Source organism: Trichomycterus rosablanca, chromosome 25, assembly GCF_030014385.1.
Source record: "Trichomycterus rosablanca isolate fTriRos1 chromosome 25, fTriRos1.hap1, whole genome shotgun sequence".
NCBI lineage: Eukaryota > Metazoa > Chordata > Actinopteri > Siluriformes > Trichomycteridae > Trichomycterus > Trichomycterus rosablanca.
Window position 1 is genome coordinate 7,964,452 of NC_086012.1, and position 24,956 is coordinate 7,989,407.

Consider the following 24,956-nt stretch of genomic DNA (forward strand, 5'->3'; position numbering starts at 1 on the left):
CATCACCATTTACAACAACTCTCTCACTCTGATTAAGTGTGTATGTGCATGTGTGTGTACATGTGTGTGTTAATGTGTGTGTACATATTACATTGTGTGCACAATTTTATTTATTATTTTAATTGATATGAAGAATAATTATAGGCATTAAAAAGTCAGGAGAGTAGAGAGCAAAGGCCAAAACACAACAGTAACCACTTCAAATGACCAAGCACAAACCAGACAGCAGCAAAGAGAAAATATCCAACATAATTAAGGACCACCATCCACTGCCCCCCCACCCCCCCCCCCCAGACACACACACACACACACAAAGTTCAAAGAATCAGTTTTACACTTTCATTTAATTCCACCATCAATGGTTGACAGAGAGAGAGAGGGATCACAATAGAGAGGGAGACATAAAAGAATATGAGTTTGGGGAGGATTCAGGTATTTGGCAAGTATAAGTAACAATCACTCTGACAAGAAATCAGTAGCAGTAAACAACTGTTATCTGTAATAGGTTGATCGCAGAAAGCTGCTCAGAGACAATTAACCCCCAAAAATTATCATTATAACCTTGTTATATTATCTTACCAATTTCCAAAACATGCAAACTAAGATGTACTTTTTTTTGTCTGTCACTATGGTGGTACCCTATGGGTACATATTTTGTACTTCTGCTTTGTACATTTTGAGCTGAAAAAGTATATTATTAGCATCTCCTCTTATGCAGTGAAGGTGTGTTGTAAGCAGCAGAGTAATTGCATAAGGAATTAAAAATGACTACATTGGAAAAGGTCCAAAATATGTCCCCTAAAGGGGTACCATTCCAGCAACAAGCAAAGATACATTTTAGTCCATCTAAGAGTGACAATTCCTAATTATCTTCACTCTAAAGCCCATTTTACACTAAAAGTAACATCATGAACGGTACCAAGTTTAGCTTTGTTTGTAATTCACACCAGGTGTGACCAGATGTTGACAGTTAAAATATGTTTGCAAATTGTGTTTTTTCTGCAATTATTAAGTTAATATAGTCTGTAAAGTGAGAATACACCCAGAACAAAATGCCAGTCTATTAGATGGCAACAGCCAAATTTCCACTCTCTTAATGACGCCTAGTGGTAATTTGATGCTCCCAATCCATTTTTTGCAATTTTCCTCTAATCTTACCCAATTTGATCATTGCCAATTCCCCTGTTGCTAGTCTCTTGTCGCTTGTACTATCTAAGGAAAGATAAGACTATCATGCACAACCTTTACATCATTTTACCTGGCAGTGGCAGATAAAGTCTTACAGAAATCCATACTGCACAAAGAAAGCCAAACAACAGCGGCAATGCAATCTAATATAACCAGCCTTCTGTTCGGCACAGCCAATTGGGCCTGTTCAGTATCTCAGTGGTGGGCTAGTGCAGTGGGCTAGATTGCAGCATGGGCTAGATCACTGTGCCAGCCAAATGCCACTTAATTAACTTGTAATGAGGAGTTTTTGGAGGGAGGATGGAAACCAGAGTACCTGGAGTAAACCTACACAGACATGGGAGAAACAAGTAAAAAATTCAATGCAGACTAAAGTCGAGTGTTGGACCCAGGTTTCCAGGTGCCCCACACTACCAGCTGCTCAGCAGACTCTAGATTTAATTTGTAGCGATGATCCTGATGGTGTTATAATTATATATTATGCAAGTTATGCAAGTTAAAACAAACTATTAACTATTAAACTGTTTTAATTATGGTCCTAGGCTGCACAGTATAGCAAGATGACAGAATTTTGTTGTGTTTTCAGATAAAAAACACAAATTTGCAATTGACATGTGCCTGATCAATGCAGTGCAGCTGGATGTAGGCTACACAGAATAACTGGAGTGAAATGTACTCAGTTCCAAATGGCCAGCATCCTGGCTCTTGTGTAAAATAGGCTTAAACATTTTTTAACATCTTCCATGGGTACCATCAGTTTAAATGACTGGGATGTTAAAAATCTTGTCAACAATATTATTATGTTGGTTATTATAAAATTTTAATTTGTTCTGGGTTTTCTGTTTGCTTTTCATTATTTACGTATCTCTTTACTGTTATTTGCCTCTGTCCATTAATCCTGCACAGCAACTGTCTGCTCCTTACTCGGGGCAGGGCTGGTTTCCGTGGTTACAGGCTCCACAGAAGCAGTGCCTTTAGTAGATGGAGCTTCAGTCTTTTTAGCCTCAACGTCTGCCTTGGTCTCCGTTGCAGAGGCAGAATCCTTTGCTGGTGCAGGCTCTTTAGAAGCTGGGGCGGTATCTTTTGCTGGTTCTTTCTCAGCGGCTGGAGCTGGAGCAGAGGCAGGTTTTTCTTCTGCCTTGATGGATGGGGCCTCTGGACTCTTGGCAGGTTCCACTTTGGTGCCAGATCCTGATTTCTCTTCCTTTGCCACTGGGGCATCACTCTTCTCCTCTTCCTTTGCCACAGTTGCATTGTTATCAGCAACAGGCATAGCTTCTTTGGTGGCTACTGCAGTATCATTGGCTGTCTCAGTGGTTTCCTTGGCAGCCGGCGCTTCCTCCTTGTTGTCTTTAGGTGCGTCATTCTCCTCTGCTGAGGCTCCCTCTGTTTTGGGGTCCTTCTCTTTTGCCTTCTCATCATTTACATTGTATCCCTTCTTCTTTTTGCTCAGCTTCCCTCCCATGGTGCCTTGGCCTTCTGAAACATACAGAAATAAACAGAAATGTATGATTAAATGAAAACGGTGTAAATAACAAACAAATGGCGTATTGATTTCATAATCACTCCAAATATCAGGTGATTCTCCTCTTAATATTTGTAGTTGATTAGATTTTTTATAATCTTTTAGCTCAACCTACCCAGTAATGTATCAGACTTTGTTTATTGATTAAATAACCCAGTAAATGTTAGGCTACATCAACTGAAACATGGCTTGTTGATAACAAGTGACAAAACCTTGTTTTGCATGAGTGACCATTAAACTGTGTTTATGCCTGAATATAGTGGTAAATTCACTAACAGAGAGCAGCACTAGAAAGTATGATGATGATTGATGGTGTGATTCTGCTCTGGCACCGATGTTGGACAAAAATGCCTGGCTCACAATCACCACTCCATTTTAACCCAAAAGTGTTCACTGGGGTTAAGGTTTCATGCAAGCTACTGGAGTTCCTCCACATCAAACTTAGTACACAGGGGCACAGTCATGCTAAAACATAAAGAAGCCTAATCTAAACTGTTGCCCCAAATTTACATATAATTAATTTTATAAACTGATTTGTTATACCTGATGGCAATAGTTGAGACTACTAAACTTAGGAATTAGGAGGGATGTCCGCATACCTTTGGCCATATTTATTTATTTGATTAGGATTTTAACATCATGTTTTAAACACTTTGGTTACATTCAAGACAGAACAGGGAGTTATTGGTTACACTTGATTCATCAGTTCACAAGTTTATTGTCAAACACAGTCATGAACAATTTTGTATTCCCAATTCACCTTACTTGCATGTCTTTGGACTGTGGGAGGAAACCTATGCAGACACAGGGAGAACATCTACACAGAAAGGACCCAGACTGCTCCACCTGGGAATCAAACTCAGGACCTTCTTGCTGTGAGGCAACAGTGCTACCCACCGAGCCACTGTGCCGCCCCCTTTGTCTATATAATGTTTAAGACAATCATGCAATTAAGAAATTTTGCATAAATGTATGTAATGACTTTACAAAACTTTTCAAGAGAATTAAACAAATATTTGGCAGTTTCCATGCCGAATTTGTAAACTTACAGTTTACAATGACCCTACAGTGTACCTGACCCTTCAGCTATTCTATAGTTGGCATTGCTATAACGCATTCACAAACACACATTTATCTGGTAATGATACAAAATCAATACAAGATGTAGAAACATGCTGTGCTTAAATATTGTGTTTTGTGTGTTTCTGTGGGTGTGCCGGGCAAGAAGACTTTAGGCTACATATATAACGAAAACTCATCATCTTCACAATAGAGTGCCTTCGGCTCACAACTGTGCAAATGTGAGTGTGCGTATGTCTTACAGAAAACAATAGAGTCAGTCGTCTCTGTCACCAGCAGCGAGAATAATGTGCTGTTTCAGTGTTCAAGTGCGTTGGGGATTTATGTGTCTTTCAAATGCTTCAATGCATTTTGCTGCATGTGTGCTGCTTAGTTGGTACAAGTGCTAATAGTTTGTGCAAACAAAAACTGCAAGAGGCAGAATAGACATCAATTCAAATTAAAAGAAAACTTACAGCTTAAGCTTAAAATAATGTGTGTTTATGGTCAGATGTAATCCAAGAAATCCCTAAAAAGAGCAGCTGGAACATGAGAAAAATTGTTGTCATGCAATTAGAGGCTGCCTTCCAAAAAAAGAAACTCATGCCTTTGTCTATTTGATCAGCAACAATTTTCAATTAAGCTTTAAGGTGATTTTTGGTGACAATGTCCACCCCAGCGCCCCCATAGCACCGGCCCTGCATGTCTTACTTTAGTTTTGCCGTAAGCCAGATTCGAACCTAGGGTGGAAAAATATGCGAGATGCGCTCTGCCCACTGCACTGCTCAAAAAGTGGTGTATTAAACACATTGTAATGCTGATATAACCTGCGCACAGATGGCGTTACTAAGACTAAAAGTGAACACTACTTAAAATAATAACCAAATTCCTAATTCCCACGATAGCGGCAGAAGGGCTCATAATAAGGTAAAAAAAAAAAAAAACTAAATAATGACGTGATTTTAAATGGATGATGTGAACAGCTGATTATAATTATGAATTGGCACAAATCATGTTCAGATGGAAGGAAGAAAAAAGGTTGTTAAAGTGGTTTACAGGCTTAAAAGAACAATCTTAATAAATGATTGCTTCAGTTTATACTAACAGCATTTACTTTTACTTCTACTTTTAATAGTTAAGTACATTTAATATCAAATTACTTTTAATACTTAAGTACATTAAACATCAGATACTTTTAGACTTTTACTCAAGTAATATTCTACAAGGTGACTTTTACTTCTATCAAAGTAAATTTCTGGTAAGATACTTGTACTTTTACTCAAGTATGGCCTTCAGGTACTTTATACACCACTGCCTTTAAGCATGACATTTACCTGAAGTATACAGCTTTTGGGCAAGTGTCTGTATGGCCTTGAGTAGCCCAACCAAATTTAAACTCCAAATTTAAACTGTGACATTCTCGCTCACCTCAATCAGAAGTGGGGATCAGCATCAGTAGAGAGGAAGCGTAATGCAATCGGGTAATTGGATACGACTAGATTGGGAGGAAAACTGGGAAAAAATCCAAAAAAATCCAAAAAATCCACAACACGATAAAGTGTCCAAGGTCAAGAAGTCTGATTACTTTCTGAAGAGTATGTGTGTGTGTTTATGTACCTGTCTGTTACATAAGCACAGTGCTTCACAAGAAACAGACACACAGAAAGAGAGAGTTCAGGGTGGGGGTGAAGAAAATGGAGCAGAAAATGTGGCCTAATCGCAAAAAGGCAAACATCCTGGAAGGAAATGCTAGAAAAGACGCCTAGAGAAAAAATATCAACCTATCACTGGGCTTACACAAACATTGTAATTTAGCCTGTTTTCATTTTGCACTTCACTCGATACTCTGGCTAGTTAGAGTTGTTCATCAGAAATACAATTTTAACCCTGATATTCTCACACAACAAAAATGCACTATATAGCCAAAAGTATGTAAACACCTGGCCATGGACTTGTTGGACATTTCATTCTAAAACATATGCATTAAACATAGTTGCCTATACTTCTGAAATTATAATTAAAAGTCAGTTAAGCTGGGCTGTAAGCCAGGAGAAGCGTACCTGACCAAATGTTTTACAGATAGCCTATTTTGACCAGAATAACTTTTTTTTAGACCCTTGGTGCTTCTTAAAGAACCGGCCCACATTTTCACCAGTTTTTGAGAGCCAAGGATGTGCCATCAACGGTGAGCATTGCACATTCGCTGAAATAAAGTAAACAGTAAGTAAAACAAAAAAATTATAAATCAAAACAAACCAGTAAACCACAGCCCAACACAGTATTTAAGAACGTGATCAAAATTCTGTGAGCCTTAGTGTTTAAGGTACTGGACTAATAATCAGAAGTTCAAGACTCATCACAGCCAAGTTGCCAAAATGTATTAAATACTTTCAATGTAAATGTGTGAGCGTTAAAACTGGACATCATCCCTCATACAAAAGGTGGAGAAGACTAGCAAGGGAGCTAGCAAGAGACAGCATGTGCAAAGACTCGGGTAAGCTTTTATGGTGTTGCCCTAGGAGTAGTGAGTAAGGCAAATGGGGAATGTTTTAAAGTGTAGTTGAAAGAGAACTACGTTTTACACTTCCACCGACCTGCACCCCCTTCACAGCCAATCATGTCTGTGTAGACACCCAGCCGTCTGATAACACCACTGAGATTTAAACCTGATCTCAGTGGTGGTGGGCTAGCGTAGTAGACTGCTTTGCCACCCAAGCGCCTTTTTCCAACAATAAAGTTTCTCAAATATTTGATGCTATTTGATGGTGTTGTGAAGTGCTCAGATTTTCTGGGGTCTTTTTAAGTGTGTTTTCAGGTGAATGTTAGATTGTTGTACTATCGGTTTAGGTGTGTGAATGTTTGCTTTCTGATTGTCATTAAATAAAATATTTCTATACATAAAGGTGATGTTGCTAGGTCCTTCTTAGGTGTTTCCTTGTATTATTTTAATTGCCAATAAAATTCAAATGTTGCACAGTTCAACCCCTTTCTCACTTTTTCACTCTTAATCTTTCCTCTGAAAAATATTTTAGCTTTTAATTGCCAGGCTCAACTGTTTAACCTGAATTCACCCTTTTAAACAACATGCATGCTATCACACACATTGCAGGTCAGTGCCTCGGGTTATTGAGTAACTCAATGGAGATCATGATTATTGGAGACAAACAGAGTAAGAGAAAGCAGGAATTGTTTTTCATTCCCTTTTCTTTAGCTTTGTTTGCCATGCTGATATGGTCTGGTATTGGATTACTAAGAGTGAACTTGCATTGTGAGCACTGTGCGTGACTGAAGTGAATAAATGAGTGTAATATTTAATGACTGTTTTAAATAGAGAATGACTAACTTATTGATTCTGTTAGGGTTATCTTTTTACTTCTCCATTTTTTTACAACATGATTTGTAAAGTCAAAATTTATTATTTGTCACATTCCTTGGTTTGAAGCAAACAGAAATGTCACGATGACCATTAAGCAACAATTGTCATCAACAAATCTTAATAAAAAGCAATCTCATAAAAAGCAATATTAATCCATAAGGAGATGGTTAGCATTTAAAATCTGCTTTAGAAAATGTTGCTGACCTATGTTGCTCAACTATATTTTCATTAGATGTTTAGCAACCACTTTGTCAGGGTCAACCAGAATATATCGTAGACAAAGCACCAGTGCATTGCAGGCCTTAGGCCATGCCGATAGCACTGCTGATATTTGAACCCAGACCACCACGACGCTGGGCTAATGTAACAGGCCGCTGCACCACTGTGTCTACATATTAATGTAATGTTTGGCTGCCCAAATTTTTCTTATACTTATAATATCTTGTACAGTGAAATACAGAAAAAATATATCTATCTTTAAAGCAACCTTCCTGTGAAAAGATGTCAGTGGGTAGGATAAACTATGGTTCAATAAATGCTCACCAGTGGGCAAGTGTTTCTGAAAAGGATTCATCAAATGATGATGGGGCCAGTCAATATAATTTTACTTTTGGTACATTTTGGTCACAGGTCATATCACAGGTATCCAGGCACGTGCACAGACATTTTTGGGGGCAGGTGCTCAAGCCAAAAAAAGGGCACCCATCGCCAAAATTATTAATAATAAAAAAAAATAAAAAAACAGTAGGATATTTAACTTATATATTTATTTTTGTTAACACAATCAATACACATCTAATCAAATAACTCAATAACAAATTATCAAATTGCATAAATAAATGAAAAACAGGCAAAAACAAGGCCATATTGGGCGCGCTTTTTAATAACCAAACAACTGATACTGATACATCTCCCTCATTTGCTTTACTGGTAGCTTTGCCTAATCCAGGATGAAAGAGAGCTGCTACCCTGAGCTGCTTGCTGTAGTTCTTTTTCTTTCTGCTTTTGTAACCTTTCTTTTCTTGGCATTATGCTGCAAATTTTGTAAATGAGATAAATCAATGTTGTGCATAATAATCAAGAGTGACCTACTGAATCTCCATAAAGGGGAGAACACAGTATACATCATGTTACTGTTTTCTGACAGAGTTGAAGCATTACACTAATAATATACCATTACTAGTATAAATTTACCACACCAGACTATCATGTAGCTCAACTTAAGACCTACCTTTGATTTCAAATCAGAAACCCACTTTGGGTAGTTAATGTTAACAATGCGCCTATTATTATGCCAATACAATCAAATAGACAGCTAAATAACATTTTCCTATTTATTCATCATTTTTTGTATGCTGTTCTATATCATAGAGCATTATATTTAGCCTTCTACATATATTAGTTTGTAATGTTAATTACCTAGCAAAATTATTCCTCATTTGTAAACCTCAACTTTTGAAGTATAAATTCTTGCATGAAAATAACTCCTTGACTAAAGGTGACTTTTCCTACACAGCGTTTTGGCCAGGATGCTGTAATTATAAAATATTGTATGTTTGTATCTATTTTCAACACTTTACTGTGAGAGCTACTTGACATTCGGGCAGCACGGTGGCTAAGTGGTAGCACTGTCGCCTCACAGCAAGAAGGTCCCGGGTTCGAACCCCAGATGGTAAAACTGTCTTTAAATTCTCTGTCTGTCTGTCTGTCTGTCTGCTGCAGTTTGTCCCCCTCCCCCTTCATTAAAAATGACAAACATCAGTAAACAGCTGGACAAGGCTTTGAAATCACGTATTTCATGACTCATGAGTACAAAACGTGTAGGCTATGCGTTATGCATGGATGCTCTTTGTATGAAACACTGTCATTACCTGTCTGTCTGATGCTGCGGGTCAGAGGAGAAGTGTGTAGCAGTGGTTTGGCCTGGCGCTCAGCACTGCATGAGTGCTAACCGGAGGAGGCGGGAGGGGCAAGGCGGGAGCTTGTGCGCGCCGTGGATCAGATCGGGGCAGAATTCTCACAAGAACTCAAATAAATGCCCGTCAGATATCAAAACACTTTTGGGGGGAATTGATGACACAGAGAGTGTATTTTTTATTTTTAAATATTGATGAATGTAGTGAAAAAAATTGGGCTCCAGCAGAAAGGGCACTTTTCTCATCCAGGGCAAAAGGGCAGGTGCTTGAGCACCACTAGGGGTCTATCTGTGCACTTGCCTGCAGGTATCATTTTATGTTTAAGTCTAACATAATGTTACAAAAAACATGAAGGCACCCAATTTTCAAGCCACTGAATTTTGTAGCAATCAGACACACAGCCTAAACCCTAAAAAAAATGTCCTGTATCTGACAAACCCAGATTTGTTTATCAGACTTAAAAGACTAAAATTCCAAGAAAATAAATTGGTGTTTTTTCTGTAATAATGGCATAATTTAAAGTCTTTGAAAGAGAATAGCTACAATGTCAAAGGTGCAGGTGCAGATTGATTAATGTGTAACATTTTAATTTGAAAAAACTGTTTAATCCCACAACATAACATTAAGTAATAATTAAAGAAATACATTATACATGAAGACTTTGTGTTTTGTTTTTGAAATATGTGACTATGTGAAGCTCATGTAAAAACTGACTTTCATAATCTGTGGAGCGACACGTTGGTTTACAAATACGTTTGGACAGTGCTTGAGATTTGTGTTAGCTCTGACGTGCTTAGCCCTGACATGCCAAAATTTCTCTTTCTCTCTCTCTCTCTCCTTATCTTTCTCTCTCTTTCTTATTCTTTCATTCTGCCTCACACAATCCTTTTTGTAATGTAACAGCAGCGTTCACTTTAGACCGGCTGATTGACAAACAGAAATACACACAGACACATGGACATTGATTTATTCAATAAGAATCTTCTGCTTTACAAAAGCAATAACACAAAAAAACTACATTTTGTGTCCAGGAGGAATGTATTCATGTTCATTGGACATGCATTTAATTGCTTCTTTTTATCAGGAGAGTTTTATGAGGGGTATAGGAACAGAAACAATAGAAGTGCAGTACAATGCTCTTTGTTCACTGTTGGTAACTGTTGTTCCTGCTGTTTTCAGGTGATCTTGCAACTCATTTCTCCTGACCTTCCTTCTCATAAGTCATAAAAGCATTATAAAAATCTAATGTGGCACACCTGTTCTCCAAACTTCCTACTTGCAGATTATCTAACTTAGGGTGTTCAGTCTTATCCACAAAGGTGCTGATGTGTCCCAGGTTTTAATACATGCATGAGTGTAAGCACACATGATTCCACCTGTTTAATCAGTTGGTCTTGGTTTTTAAACATCTAATCAGGTGTATCAGGTGAAGCTTTTGCCTGGCTGGTATAAAAACCAACAGCCATACCAGCCTTTTGTGGATAAGACTGGAAACACCTGCCATAGCAAAGCCTACTTTCATGGATGTTTGACATGTTTACTTTGGTGTTGTAGTTTTTCCATACAAGTCTTGTTTAATAATTGGAAAGTTTCTTCACCTTAACCATGAATGCTATTCATCGCATGTCATCTTCTCAATCAATATTTCAAGAAACTGCAATTTGCACAAGAATTATTTTGAACTGATAATGTCCATATCCACTTTTGCAAAGTAACACATTTAAACAAACCAGAGCTGCAATAATCTGGAATAGGATATAATAAGAGAATATAACTGGAAGTAATAATTATAGAGACTAAATAAATCTCTAGCAATTCTGGCAGGAGCTTTGAAAAATCTTTACCAAGGGAGATAATAATTCTGGAGCTGACTGTATATCATATTATTTATTGCATAGCCCCTGGCTAAAGGGTGATTTGTCCCCTTGTGTTTCTAAGTATGGAAAAGCTAGGTATAAAAATATGACAAGTTAAAACTAACCAGTACACCAGTTCTAATCTTTACAAGTCTAAACTATTAAAGTCTTATCATCACACAGCCACATACACACACTTGCATATATAGATGCACAGCATAGAGCCTAACATGCTTAACAGTGCTTAATTACATGTACAGTAGTGTTCAAAAAAATAGCAGTGATTTAAAAAAAGTGAATAAAGCACAAAATCATTATAATAACTTTTATTTCCATAAATGCAAATGCACTGAAAATACTACACTTTTAATTCTAAATCAAAACATTAACAACATTTAGCCAGTTTGTGTTAATCCTTTACAGAAAGTTAAGAAAAATGAATGTTAGGCTGTTCAAAAAAATAGCAGTGCCAGCATTTTTCTTTAAAAACTCAAAAAATGTATCTATAAACTGAAAATGTTTGAGGTTTCACTTTACTTTAAATTACTGAACTAATATTTAGTGGCATAACAATTGTTTCCGAGATCTGTGTGGCATGGAGTCCACCAACTTCTGGCACCTCTGAACAGGTATCCAGTCCAGGATGATTAGACTACATTCCACAGTTCTTCTGCAATTTTGGGTTTTGCCTCAAAAAAACGCGTTTCAGATATCAGCCCACAAGTTCTCTATGGGATTGAAGTCAGGGGATTGAGCTGGCCACTCTATTACCTCAATCTTGTTTGTCTGTAACCAAGATGTTTTGGGTCATTGTCATGTTAAAACACCCATTTTAAGGGCATTTCTTCTTCGACATAGGGCAACATGATCTCCTCAAGTATTCTGATGTATTTAAACTGACCCATGATCCCTCGTATGTGATAAATAGACGTAACACCATGGTATGAAAAACATCCCCATATCATAGTTTTGTACCACTATGCTTTACTGTCTTCACAGTGAACTTTGGCTCGAATTCAGTGCTCTAGGGTCATCTGACATACTGTCTATGGCCACTTGACCCAAAAAGAACAATTTTGCTTTCACCAGTCCACAAAATGTTGAGCCATTTCTCTTTGGACCAGTCAATGTGTTCTTTTGGAAATTTGAACCCATTCAGGACACGTCTTTATCTTAACAACGGAACTTTGCAAGGAGTTCTTGCTGTTAAATTGGCTTCACTTAATCATCTTCTGTACTCACTGGGAACTTCAGATGTTCCTTGATCTTTCTGGAGGTGATCACTGGCTGAACCTTTGCCATTCTGGCTATTCTTTGATCCATTCAAACAGTAGTTCCACGCTTCCTTCTGCATCTTTCAGGTTTTGGTTGTCACTTTAAGGCATTTGAGATCATTTTAGCTGAGCAGCCTATCATTTGCTGCACTTCTCTGTATGTTTTTTCCCTCTAAAATCAACTTTTTAATCAAAGTACGCTGGAATGTCTGGAACAACCCATTTTACCCAGTATTTCAGAAGGAAATGCGCTATGACCAACCTGTGCGACATTTGCCACCCTCCTACCTTAAATAAGGGCCAAAATTGACACCCGTTCTTCTGCAGAATGAATGACTTCACCAATTGAACTCCTCACTGCTATTATTTTGAACAACCCTCCTTCAATCAATGCTTCGATTACTCAGAATGAACGGCATGCATGTCCTAATTGTTGGGTTTGTTTTGTTTTCAATACTCTACTACACTTTCAAGTAAATTTTTTGCTATGTAGAAATATCACTTATACTAAAAACAGTGATTTATCAAGTTAATGGTGTTGGACTGCTATTTTTTTGGAACACCACTGTATGCATAGATGTGTCATAATGATACCCGATTGCAGAACATTCTAATGCAGCCAATTAATTATTAATTTGACACTTAAGATTACCAATATTCTCAAGGGTAAACACATACAGACATGTCTTGTCTTGCAGTGAGTGATCATTAAAGAACAGCTGTAAATCATTAGTGATGTTTAAACACCATCGGGATCACCAAGGAGAACAGTGGACACACTAACAAAAAGAAGGATCTGCTAAATAAATAACTACCTTTATCATTAGAGGTGGCCCAAAATGTAATTTAGTTTTTGTCTTAGTGAAAAACATTACACAATGGCACAGTTAAAAACAAGACAGACAGGTAAACTGGGTACTGGCGGAAGCAACATCTGACACACGCAATATTAGATACAGCCATAGATGCTTACATAGTAGCAACTGTCAGTGTTGCACCACGCATTTGTCTGCACATTGTAAAGCCAAAATACATCAGTCTAAAAACAACACTTCTGAAGAACTAGAGAAATACACTGCCTGGCCAAAAAAAAAGGTCACCACCTGAATTTAACTAAGCAAAGAGGTAAGAGCCTCCCATTGAATAATTACTGCATGGGTGATTATGTTTCAGCTGGCAACAAGTTATTTAACCCTAACTGATGCAGTAAGTAGCTTCTCATTTGTTAAACAACCATGTCAAAAGACACATCCTGTGGACTCTGGAGCAATGGAAGAAGGTCATGTGGTCTGATGAGTCCAGATTTACACTGTTCCAGAGTGATGGGTGCATCAGGGTAAGAAGAGAGGCAGCTGAAGTGATGCACCCATCATGCCTACTATTGCCTACTGTACAAGCCTGTGGGGGCAGTGCTATGATCTGGGGTTGCTGCATTTGGTCAGGTCTAGGTTCAGCAACGTTATGTGCCCAAAGAATGAGGACAGCTGACTACCTGAATATACTGAACAACCAGGTTATTCCATCAATGGATTTTTTCTTCCCTGATGGCACGGGCATATTCCAAGATGACAATGCCAGGATTCATCTGGCTCAAATTGTGAAAGAGTGGTTCAGGGAGCATGAGACATCATTTTCACACATGGATTTGCCACCACAGAGTCCAGACCTGAACCCCATTGAGAATCTTTGGGATGTGCTGGAGAAGACTTTGCGCAGTGGTCCAAATCTCCCATCATCAATACAAGATCTTGGGGAAAAATTAATGCAACTCTGGACAGAAATAAATGTTGTGACATTGCAGAAGCTTGTGGAAACAATGCCACAGCGAATGCGTGCCGTAATCAAAGCTAAAGGCGGTCCAACGAAATATTGTGTGACCTTTTTTTGGCCAGGCAGTGTATGTTGCTGCATAAATAAACATAAGGCATCTAATGGAGTTTTTGTATCTGTTGGTCCTGGATTTTGTAAAGTTGCTTTGAGACAATGTCTATTGTAAAAATCGCTATATAAATAAAGTTGACTTGACTTGACTTGACTAATGTTGTGTTGTGATGACTTCCATAAGTATTGATTTACAAAAGAATAATGGCAGTTATTACACTGACAATTCTTTACAAATACAGATTCAAATGTCAGAAATATTTTACTACTTATTTTATGGTCAGACACAGCATTTGTTTTATTTTTAAAGTGGAAACAACTAAACACAACACAACTCTGCAGTAGCCAACTTTAAAAATACATGTTAATACATTACATCATATTATAAAAAATAATAAAATGGTACCCATGTTTAGAAAACCATACTTTCTCAGTACGGCCCTTTCTGACAGAGCTTTGGACAGCTACTCAGTTGTAAAGTCATAGAACTAGGCCTGACTTGACTTACATTGTGTTATTGCATACATCATTAAAAGGAAACCTTACCTGCTGCATCAACATATAAGCTTATGTCAAAGTCATGTTCTGTAAACTAGTAAAAATGTTAACATTTAAATGGTCAGATATAAGCCAGTATAATAATAATAATAATAATAATAATAATTTTTTATTCTGTTTCTGCATTTTCACATTTTTGCTCAATCTAGACATATCAAATTACACCTGCTCTGATCAATAAGAGCTGTACCTAACACACACCCCCATGCTTTTTTTACCAGAGTAGTAACCAAAATAAATCTTTTGCCGTTGTAGGTTTTCAGATGTATTGCTTTTTACATGTATTAAATTTGTTGAATGTAGCTCTTTCTTTTTCTCACTAAAACACACATATCCAAGGGAGCCAGAGTGAACAGGTGGGGTCAGTGTGACACTGCGGTCTGATTGGCTGTTGCCGTAGGAACCATAGGGCAGCTGCCATTCTGGCTTGAGCTTTTTATTCATCCAGGTCATAATTACAGAGGCCCAGGAAAAAATGTACTGATGACAAACACCCAACAACATATTCACATATAATGGTATAAACTATTCGGATACAGAGTGTTGGATCAATATTAGATTGAATTTCACATATTTTCCAATTAAGCCTTTGTTACATTTTATACTGTGTGTGTTTTGTTGTTGTTGTTGTTGTTGTTGTTGTTGTTGTTGACCTAACAAATCAACAAACCTTCAAGTGCACTCTAAAATATATTTACATGCTTAAAGCTCTTGTATGACTGATTTTGGTTATAGAGTAGGTCTGGGGCAAAGAAATTATCACAGTGTGGAAGCAATATTACTATATTCAAAATAAATGCTTTGAACAAAAACTAATCACAAAGGTCAAACACTTTATACACCTACATCTTTATGGCAAAATTACATTTGAGTAGCACGATAATAAAGCAATTTATTCTAATATTCATATTAAAAAGTACAGGAATACATTTCATTTTATTTTCATCAACTGCTTTATCCTGGTCAAGCTGCCAATCCATCACAGGACTTTCCCTCTATTCCCCCTTCAAACATTGACAATCATGTCAGTGTAGAAGCCCTGCTGGTCAATAAACTGCTGCACTACCTGGGTGCCATCAGATGGAAAAAGACAAGAAATTCTACAATCAATAAATCAATCAATCAATCAGTAATACTACAAAATGGTGCAGCAGTTTAAGAACAATGTTTCTCAATGCAAAATTGCATAGAATTAGGGCATTTTACCATGACAGTTTATAACATCTTTCAAAGATTCCCAAAATTAGATGAAATTTTTGTGGATTATAGGCAACACTAAAAAAACTGACCTTTAATAACTATCTGACCCCTCAGATAGTACTACAGTGAACACTAATATGTTTGATTTAGTAAGACAATACCAAGTCACATTCTACATGTGGTTCAACAGTGTGAATTTGTAGTAAGAAAGTGTGGGTGCTAGGCATGTCAGCAGTGTAGACCTGACTCCTATAATATGTTGTCTTTGACAGCTTTAATTACCTTTCATCAGTATCTGTATTGATACACATATAGAAATATACAATGTTGTCTGGCTACAAATTTTAATGGATAAAAATGCCTGTTTTTAAAGCATTTTGAAGGATTCCATTAGTATGCCTTTGTATATTGTATGACTAAATTGTATTCACTACAATAAGTCTGACTTTACTGTCTACTGTTTAGCTCCACATCCTAAATGAAAAAAAATCCTCTCTCTTTCTCTCTCTCTCTCTCTCTCTCTCTCTCTCTCACACACACACACACACACATACAATGCTCTGCCAGTTCTGCCTTGACTTGTCAGAACAACTATATCTCTTAATTCTCTCAGTCATTTTTCCTTTCCTTTTTATATTCCTTCATCATCCAAACACCTATTTTCTTTCCTGTAGTCTTCTGTGTGTCAAACCAATGTGTCAACCATATTAAACCTCAAAATGTAAATACAAAATTCTAAATACAAGTTACTAACAGTACATAAAACAGTAACACATTTGGAACACATTTTGAATACATTTTGAAAAATACACACTTTTATCAGTGTTTTGAATTTGGGCAAAAAGCATTTGTAGAAAAGACAAAACCATCATTACCACATCACTGACATGCATTTTGCCTTCCAAACTAGCTTAGTCTCTAAAGTTGTAATACCAATTCAGTAGACAAAAATCAGGGTCAAACTGTCATGAATTTCAATAAACTGATGGAGACTAAACTTAAGTATACAAGATGCATTAACATATGCATATTTGTAGAACCACCTTCTACACTTGGTTCTACATCCCTCATGTCCTTTATCCTATTTGAAACTTTTCATATGCCTAATGCATCTTTTAAATGGCCATACATTTGTAATGTATGTGTATGAAATACTACAGTAAACATTGCCCTCATTATACAAAAATATTATGATGCCATGGTGTGTACTAAACATATTCTCACACAGTGTTGTAGAATTCCCCCGCCAAGAGTATAACTCACAAAGTTCTAACTGTGAACTGTGATTAATACAGACACACTTTTTTGGGAAAACCATGTCTTACACAATCTGTGAGCAGTGATCTAAAAAGCACTTAATGCTTCATTTGTTTAGAACTTGGAATGTGGAACTTAATATTACATCATTTATGAACTTTGCCTATTCAAGCTATATTCTATGGACAAAGGTCTGTGGGCACATGGCCATAAGATTGTTGGAGGCCATGAGGGTTATTAAAGAGCATTTGTGAGGTCAGACACTGATGCAGTACAAGAAGACCTGGCTAGCAATCCTTGTTCCAATTTATTTCAAAGGTGGTGAGGTCAGGGCTCTGTGAAACCCACTGGGACTTCTCTACTTTCATCAGACTAAGTACCAACAGACTTGTTGGTACAGAAAAGCACCTTCTCTATTGATACACAGATAGAAATGTTGTCTGGCTACAAATTTATAAATTACACCTAGGGGGCTGTCTATGGTGTTCCTGTCCTTAAAAGCTCATAAACAGATTTATATTCTACAAATGTTTAACTTGGTAGGTCGTGTTAATTTAATTTAACAAAAAAAATAATCTTAGTTAAAAGAAATGCTGCATTTTAAGTGGTGACTGTCTAACAAGCCATGTTGATGAGACCTCTTGACTTTTTTTTTTTTTTTTTTTTTTTTTTTTCTGAAGACAAAAATTTTTAGGGTACAAGCTGTAGTACATGTGGGTACAGTTTTTACTTTAAAGTTCTTAGCTGAATGCTGGTATAGTAAATTCAGCACTGGGTATCAACCTGGCAGCCAACCGGATGAGTTTACTGGTTCATTAAGGCTTATTCCCTCTTGTCAGCAAACTCAGACATTGGGCTGCAAAATTAGAGTGAAACTGTTGGTTGTCTAGAACATTCTGTCTACTCACAATGGTGTGTTTTTTTTTTGGCTTGTCAGTTCTTTCTTTGAAAGGCAAAACTCTCTAGCAAATAAGTGAGCAAGTCAGTATTAAAAGATTGTGGCAGAGGCTTTAAATGACCCACCATGTGTGACAGGCAATGTGCTTTAAAACAATGCTAATTATGTACAATAAACAACATGATTTTGCATTGCGCACAAAATATCAGCCTTAAGGCCAAACATGGGCTAAAATCTAGATAGATATAAAAGTTGACATATCTTTCCCTCAATCTGACTTCTTACAGTTTTGATTGTGTTGTATGCATTATAGACTATTTATGTAAAGTCTCTAGACCTGCCAACTTAGAAAAAATTATCATTTGTTTTATATAACATTTTTGGCATTAAGCAGACTCTTATTTAGAGCGACTTACAGAAGCGCTTCCTCAGCAAACATTTCCCTGCTCTAGTTTAAGTAAACAGCAGTACAAGGATCAAATTTGATAAAACTCTGTTAGAACATGTTAGTTTTTTTAATAAATAAGATTATAGAAGGTTAGAAAGTGCATGTTAGTTCCTGGCTTAAGTGCTTAGTAAAGAGGTGGGTCGCAGTGGGTCTATTTTTACTGGCAAAAGGTAGGAAACACACTGGACAGGTCGCCAGTCCATTACAGGGCAAACATACACACACACACACACACACACACACACACACATTCATACATACGGCAATTCTGAGCACTCAGAAGAAAACCCACACAGACACAGGGAGTACATGCAAACTCCACACTGAAAGCACCCAGACCGCTTCACCTAAAAATCAAACCCAGACCCTATTTGCTGTGAGGAGACCCACCGAGCCACCATGCCACCCTTTTTTTAAAACATCTAACATGAAATAGATTAAAGGAATTGCAATTATGCAAGTAAGAAATCATGCACCTTCTTGTTAATGGTACCGCATTTAATTCAGGAAGCAAATTTTTCCCAGCAAGTAATAGGGCTATTCTTTTTTACCATGCAATGGCATAATTACGTTTTTTTCTTTTTCATATTTGAAAATAACAGTTAATAATTAAATATTTGGCATATCAATCATCATAGAAAACCCCCTTTCCAGTCAATATAGCAATAATTGATATCTTGACTATAACACATATAACACTGATCTGGTGCATAACATCCACCAAAAATTTCATTAAATTGTATATAAATAATGCCTCTTCAACACAATATTATCTGCCTTGTTATATTATAAGCCACTTCTTACTAAAACTGGAGACATTTTAAAAGCATAAATTTGAAGCAACATCCTTTCAGAGCTGAAATATTGCATTTATAAAGCAATTAAACACTCATAAACTTCTACCTCTGCTGTGCACACTTTGTATCCCACTGAGAGAAATATATTTAGTGTGACTATAAGAGCATTATTACAGAAGGGAAGCTAGTGAGAAGGAACCTTCATTAAGTGTTCGGTTATTAAAGGTAATACTTGAGTCAAAGAAACAGTTTCACCATTAAAGAAGCAATCATAAATAGCTTAAATCATAGCTCTGTTTCTACCTAAATTAGCTTTGTGTTACAGAGCACATGAGAGCATGGAAGATACATGTCCTTCACATTTTAGCTGTTGAAACAATACTAAAAACAAATCTGTAACTCTAGACTTTTGATTTAGGTTTTAAAGCTCTGTGGTATCATGTTTAGTCTCTTTGTGGCCAAGTAAAATGTAAGACCCACCATACTGAATTTTCCCTTTTTTGCATTGTCTCAATTTGGATATACTTAAGTTCTCCATGTCAGATGCTCGACAACCCTGCTGGCCAAAAAGGCCTGTAGGCTAGAACTTGCATTCTCTGAAACTTAAGTCAACGGTTGCACCTTTTCACCAGCCAACAAAGAATTCTTAGAGGGCTCATGCACTGATCCTCTCAAGTCAAAATACTTTGATAATAAAATCAAAATATTATGGCCAAAGATTGTACAATAGGATTATAACAATTAACCTTTATGTGTTAATATAAGGGACATTGAAGATAAAGTTAAGCTTTCATATCAGTTTCACAAATAAATAAATACTCCTGGCACATTAGCATCAGTTTGTCATTATTATAAGAGCACTGAAACTGCTTTTGCAAGGGGCAGTGGCAGAGGGCCAGGGTTTAAGAGTCATAGTTTGCTACTGCCAAAATGGGTCAATTTTGGCACAAAACCGTTAGGTCTTTGCTTAAAAGCTGAAGATGACAGGGAATTTAACCTTTCAGCATAATGACCCAAGGCATACCTCCACAGCAGCAAAAGAATGGCTTCACCAGAATAAGATCAAACGTTTTGGAATGGCCCAGCCAGAGTCCAGAACTGAATCAATTCGAAAATCTGTGCGGTGATCTGAAGAGGGATTGCCAAGTCAAGATGTGCCATGCTGTTAGACTTCCTCATAAAAAGACTGAATGCGACCATAAAGCACCATGTAAGGGTGCTTCAGCAAAGTATTAGCACATTATAATAAGTTTTCAGATTTCAGTTTGTTTTTAATTGAATTGTACAGATTTTAGGTCAGATTAAAGGTAAAAAAGTTCAAAAATCATCAATTTTTACAAACTGTAGACTTGTGTTTTTTAAGACGGGAACACATCACCAAACACAGGTTTTTTTGTTTTAGCGTGATGAGGTCCATAAAAATATTGACCTCATCATTCACAGAATCCTGACCCCAATTAACACCATTAAGATAAACTGAAACTTGGTGAACCAGGTCTTCATGTCTATTAAGATAAATTGAACTTGGTAAAACTTGTTGAACCAGTGCCTGACCAAAGATGGACACAAATGTACACATTTCTGCAAAGCCCATAGTTTTAAAATGAGTGTCCAACAAGCTTATGGTCTGGTGTCCACATTCTTTTGGCCATATAAATGTAATCTAGCTTTAAATATGTTGACTTATGCCACATAATTACGACCAGACACACATTAAAATCTTAAAGCCACAACTGGGATTTGCATGATTAGGTGTCAGAAGCTTTCAAAGTGTTAGCATGATTACTGTAATAATGCTATTAGTGGGTCTTAGATAATACTCTGTGCTAATATCTGTGGCATAGTGATAATAAATAATGGATTTAACACAACCTTATATATGAGCCATCCCTAAACTATCCAAATGCAAACAGATACTACTACAAACACTCCTTGCTCTGCAGTTCACTGGAGAGGGAGATAAGTAAAGGCCACTATTAATAACAAGGGTTATACAAGAGTTCATGCTAAAAAATAACACCAATAATAAAATTCTGTTACTAGATTTCATGATTTCCGTTTAATGACAGCTTTGCTTTTTTTTGTTATTTAACACTAAGAGCCAGCACAAAAGTGTACAGTATGACATAAAATCATTTTCCAGGGTAAGTTAAAATGAGGTTGTGCATTACTTTAGGGAACATTTGCATACATTTTAATTTCTTAGTGGCCAAAGATTAATTTTGTACACAATCCATCATGGACACAACACCATTAAGCTTGCCAAATATTTGCTAATTGTTCTTTTGCAATGTTCTCACTGTTGTACTGGTGCCTTTGAGACCTGGTTGAATGTAATGAGCAGACCCGTTAAAATGCTGTATGAGTTTGAAACTAAATCCCCTTTTATTTTTCACTGCATGCTGCAACAACCAAGCTGATCATGTCTACATGCTGAGGAACTGAATAACAGCGGTCTCTACACCTAAAACAAAACCATGTTTGTTATCTTATTGCACAGTCCAAGCTATGCAACAAAACCACATACAGGACTGGCTTGGCTTACTATGGGACTGCAGGATGAGTCGTGGTGATTCATTTAATCAGCGTTTTGTGTCAAACTGAATCATCTTATAACCTCAAACTTAACAAATCACAGTTTGGTGGAAATAATCCCTGTAGCCCGAGTGTCTTTGCAAAAGTGTTGTCTCTATAAGTCGGCTCTTTTAGATGAACTTCGGGAGCCGACTCACATACCGAGCTGTTTTTAAAACATTGAATTTGTTCCGTCACGATGTGTTTGCATCAAGATTAAACTATAGATTGACAACTGGCATTTTGTTTTTATATAGTTTTATCTATCAATATATAGGAAAAATAACAGTATTTTAAATCAATTAATAAAGAAATCAGTCATTATCAGTGTACATTTAAATCCTAAAGGCTTTCATATTTGATCATACAGTAGAAATCAAACTGCAGTTATTTGATCTGTATTGTGTAATTAGTAAACATCCATAATATTGAGTGTTATCCAGGTTAAAGATACTAGTGTATATTTGTTTTACCCAAATGTAATAGCCAATATTTCATAAAGTAATGTAAGTATAAACAGCAACCATGGGTGAATCATGGGTCAATAATTTCATTCATTGATTTAGCTTTAGGCAAGGACTGAGCCTTGGTATCCAGAAACATTACAATACGGCTGCGCTATATCAACAAGCAATTACTGCTGAATTTTAACAAAAAAAAAATCAAAAAATTAAAAACGTGTAATGTGAAGTGTCAAAGGTCCAGATGTGCAAAAATGAGTGAAACATGGTGTCAAGATGTCAAAATGCACTTTTAAAAAATGTCATTTAAAAAATAACATGTGAATTGTATACAAACAGCAGTGTGATTATTGACATGTACATTTCGTGTTCCGTGACTACAAGGGTAATACTTTGGAATATGGAAAACCTGAGAATCCTACTGAGCCGAATAACCCGAATCCTTGTGTCAAAATGCCCATTGTTAAAATTAATTTCGGTAGTGGATTATGCTCTATAGTGCCACATTTTTGCTGCAAATAACCGAGTTACGGAATTGTTTGCAGTGTGTTGCCTAATCTGCAATTTTGACAAATAATTTAATTAAAATTTCTATAGCGCCGCGGACTTGGTCCTGAATACATCAGGCTTGAGCGCGCTGGTAGGAGCGTAAATTCTCCATCCACACCCTGTGTGTACTGCGCATGCGTGCCATTGAGACAAAGGCGCGGGCAATTACTGATGGATTCGACTGAAAAAAAACACCAGTTTTACAAGCAGCACTTTAAAAACGGTGTGTAATATAGTCAGGACATGGTTTATGCTTTAAAGGTATGAAATCTTTATTACAAATAAAATGCAGTCCGAAAGACAGATGCTCAAGCAGGTGCATCGGGGGAAAAAATCTTATATGCTGTTACCAACGAATGTTTAATAGCGTGTGTAAATCTGTGTCTGGGTAAAATGTTACACAATTCACCTCTCTACAATAAAGAGGTAAATAAAATATCTCCAGTTTACACCCAAACATTGCTCAACCAAACCACTTTACTATTCTCAACTAATTAACAGCATTAATTAAACAGGCCTAATTAAACTTCGTATTACAATTTAAAGGTGGAATATTCATAAATATGATCAGATTTCATGTTTTTGTCTATAAAGCTGAAATGAGCTGAACGGTTTGAGGCGCGCTTGGTACACGCCCCTCTACCCATTCGTCTGGCTTTAAATGCACCTTGAATTCAAAATGACAAAATTTTAAATAAATATTTACTTGCAAATACCAATTACCAGTGTTCCTTTTCTCGTGTTCCAAACGGGAATTTAATTTAGGGAATTTAATTCAAGTCCAGTGGCGTGCGCCCCGGCAATCCAAATTGATCAGATGGAAGAAAGTCCATGTTAAATGATTCCAAAATTAACACTGTTGAAACACATGACGATCCTAACAATCAGTAAGTGCATTTTTCATACCTACTGCAGCAGTCTTTCCTGGAAAATCCTTTTGGAGTATGTGCGGGCTTTTCCACGTCTTTTCCCGTTGCGCCTCGCGGCGGATCTGTGGTTAGTCTGGCTATCTCCAAACAATGTGTCGTTCGTGAACGAGTCGGCTCTTTGAGTCGGCTCTTTAAGTTCAACGCAGTTATATAGCTAGTAAGATCCCGAGTCTTTAGCGTGAAGAATGAAATATAGTCTGATAAACAGTAGTTTTATATACAGTGGCGCAAAATGTAGTGTGGCTGCCGCACTCGCAGGCCACGGTCTGTGATAAGTTTAACGTGTTCTCTCAGGGTCTGCGTGGGTTTTCGTTGGATAGATACCTTGTTTTCCTTTTCCAACCTGTCGAAACAAGCAGCAGCAGGTGGACTGGCTACTCCAAATTGATACTCTGTGTAAGTTAATAGGTATAGGTGTGTGATACCATGGACTGGAAGTCTGTCAAGTCCAGTGTTATTTTCTGCATCGGGGGTCACTGCGGTAAAGTTAGTTTAATATTCAACATTCGTTTAACATTCGCCATTCCGATCTATATAAATGGTTGAAAAAACACCTAACACCTACTAATTCTTACACAGATTAAAGTAGGCAACATACTACAAAAAATATTTTATAATAATTTTAAGGTTAAATGTATTTATTTAAAGAAAGATTAAAATGAAACCGCTGATCAAGCGCCAACTTCAGCTAACGCGTTAGGGAGCGTCATAAAACTAACAGAAAAACGTAGGAAACATTTACTCTGCACTTATTACAGAGAAATAAATCCATTCAAGTCTTGTAATGTATTGATGGATTCATGTCAAACTATTTTTTATAAACACATATTAATGTCCCTCACAACCTACAAACCTTGTTTTATAATTACTGCTTTTATTTTTGTATTATTTTTATTTATACTTAAGATCAATAAATCCATAACAAGTGTATATCAGGGATAAATCGATTAAACTCTGATGTAATTTAATATAATAAAGTCAAACTATTTTTAATATACACATATTAATATTCCTCACAACCTACAAACCTTGTTTTATAGATACTGCTTTTATTTTTATTTTATTTTAATTTATAGTTAAAATCAGTAAATCCATAATACTTTTATATCGGAACTAAAAAAATCTATTAAACTCTGATATGATTTAATATAATAAACCCAAACTATTTTTATATACACATATTAATGTTCCTCACAACCTACAAACCTTG

The 24,956-nt window shown here is 36.7% G+C and overlaps 1 protein-coding gene across 1 annotated transcript; it reads right to left on the minus strand.

Moving 5' to 3' along the window:
* Positions 1-316: 316 nt before the first annotated feature.
* Positions 317-23,832, minus strand: basp1 (brain abundant, membrane attached signal protein 1). The gene is made up of 2 exons (XM_062987970.1): positions 23,724-23,832; positions 317-2,667 (listed from the first exon to the last, which is right to left on the minus strand). Exon 2 carries the CDS (start codon positions 2,651-2,653, stop codon positions 2,081-2,083), a length of 573 nt encoding a protein of 190 aa, XP_062844040.1. The 5' UTR covers positions 2,654-2,667; positions 23,724-23,832; the 3' UTR covers positions 317-2,080.
* Between the last annotated feature and the right edge of the window lie 1,124 nt (positions 23,833-24,956).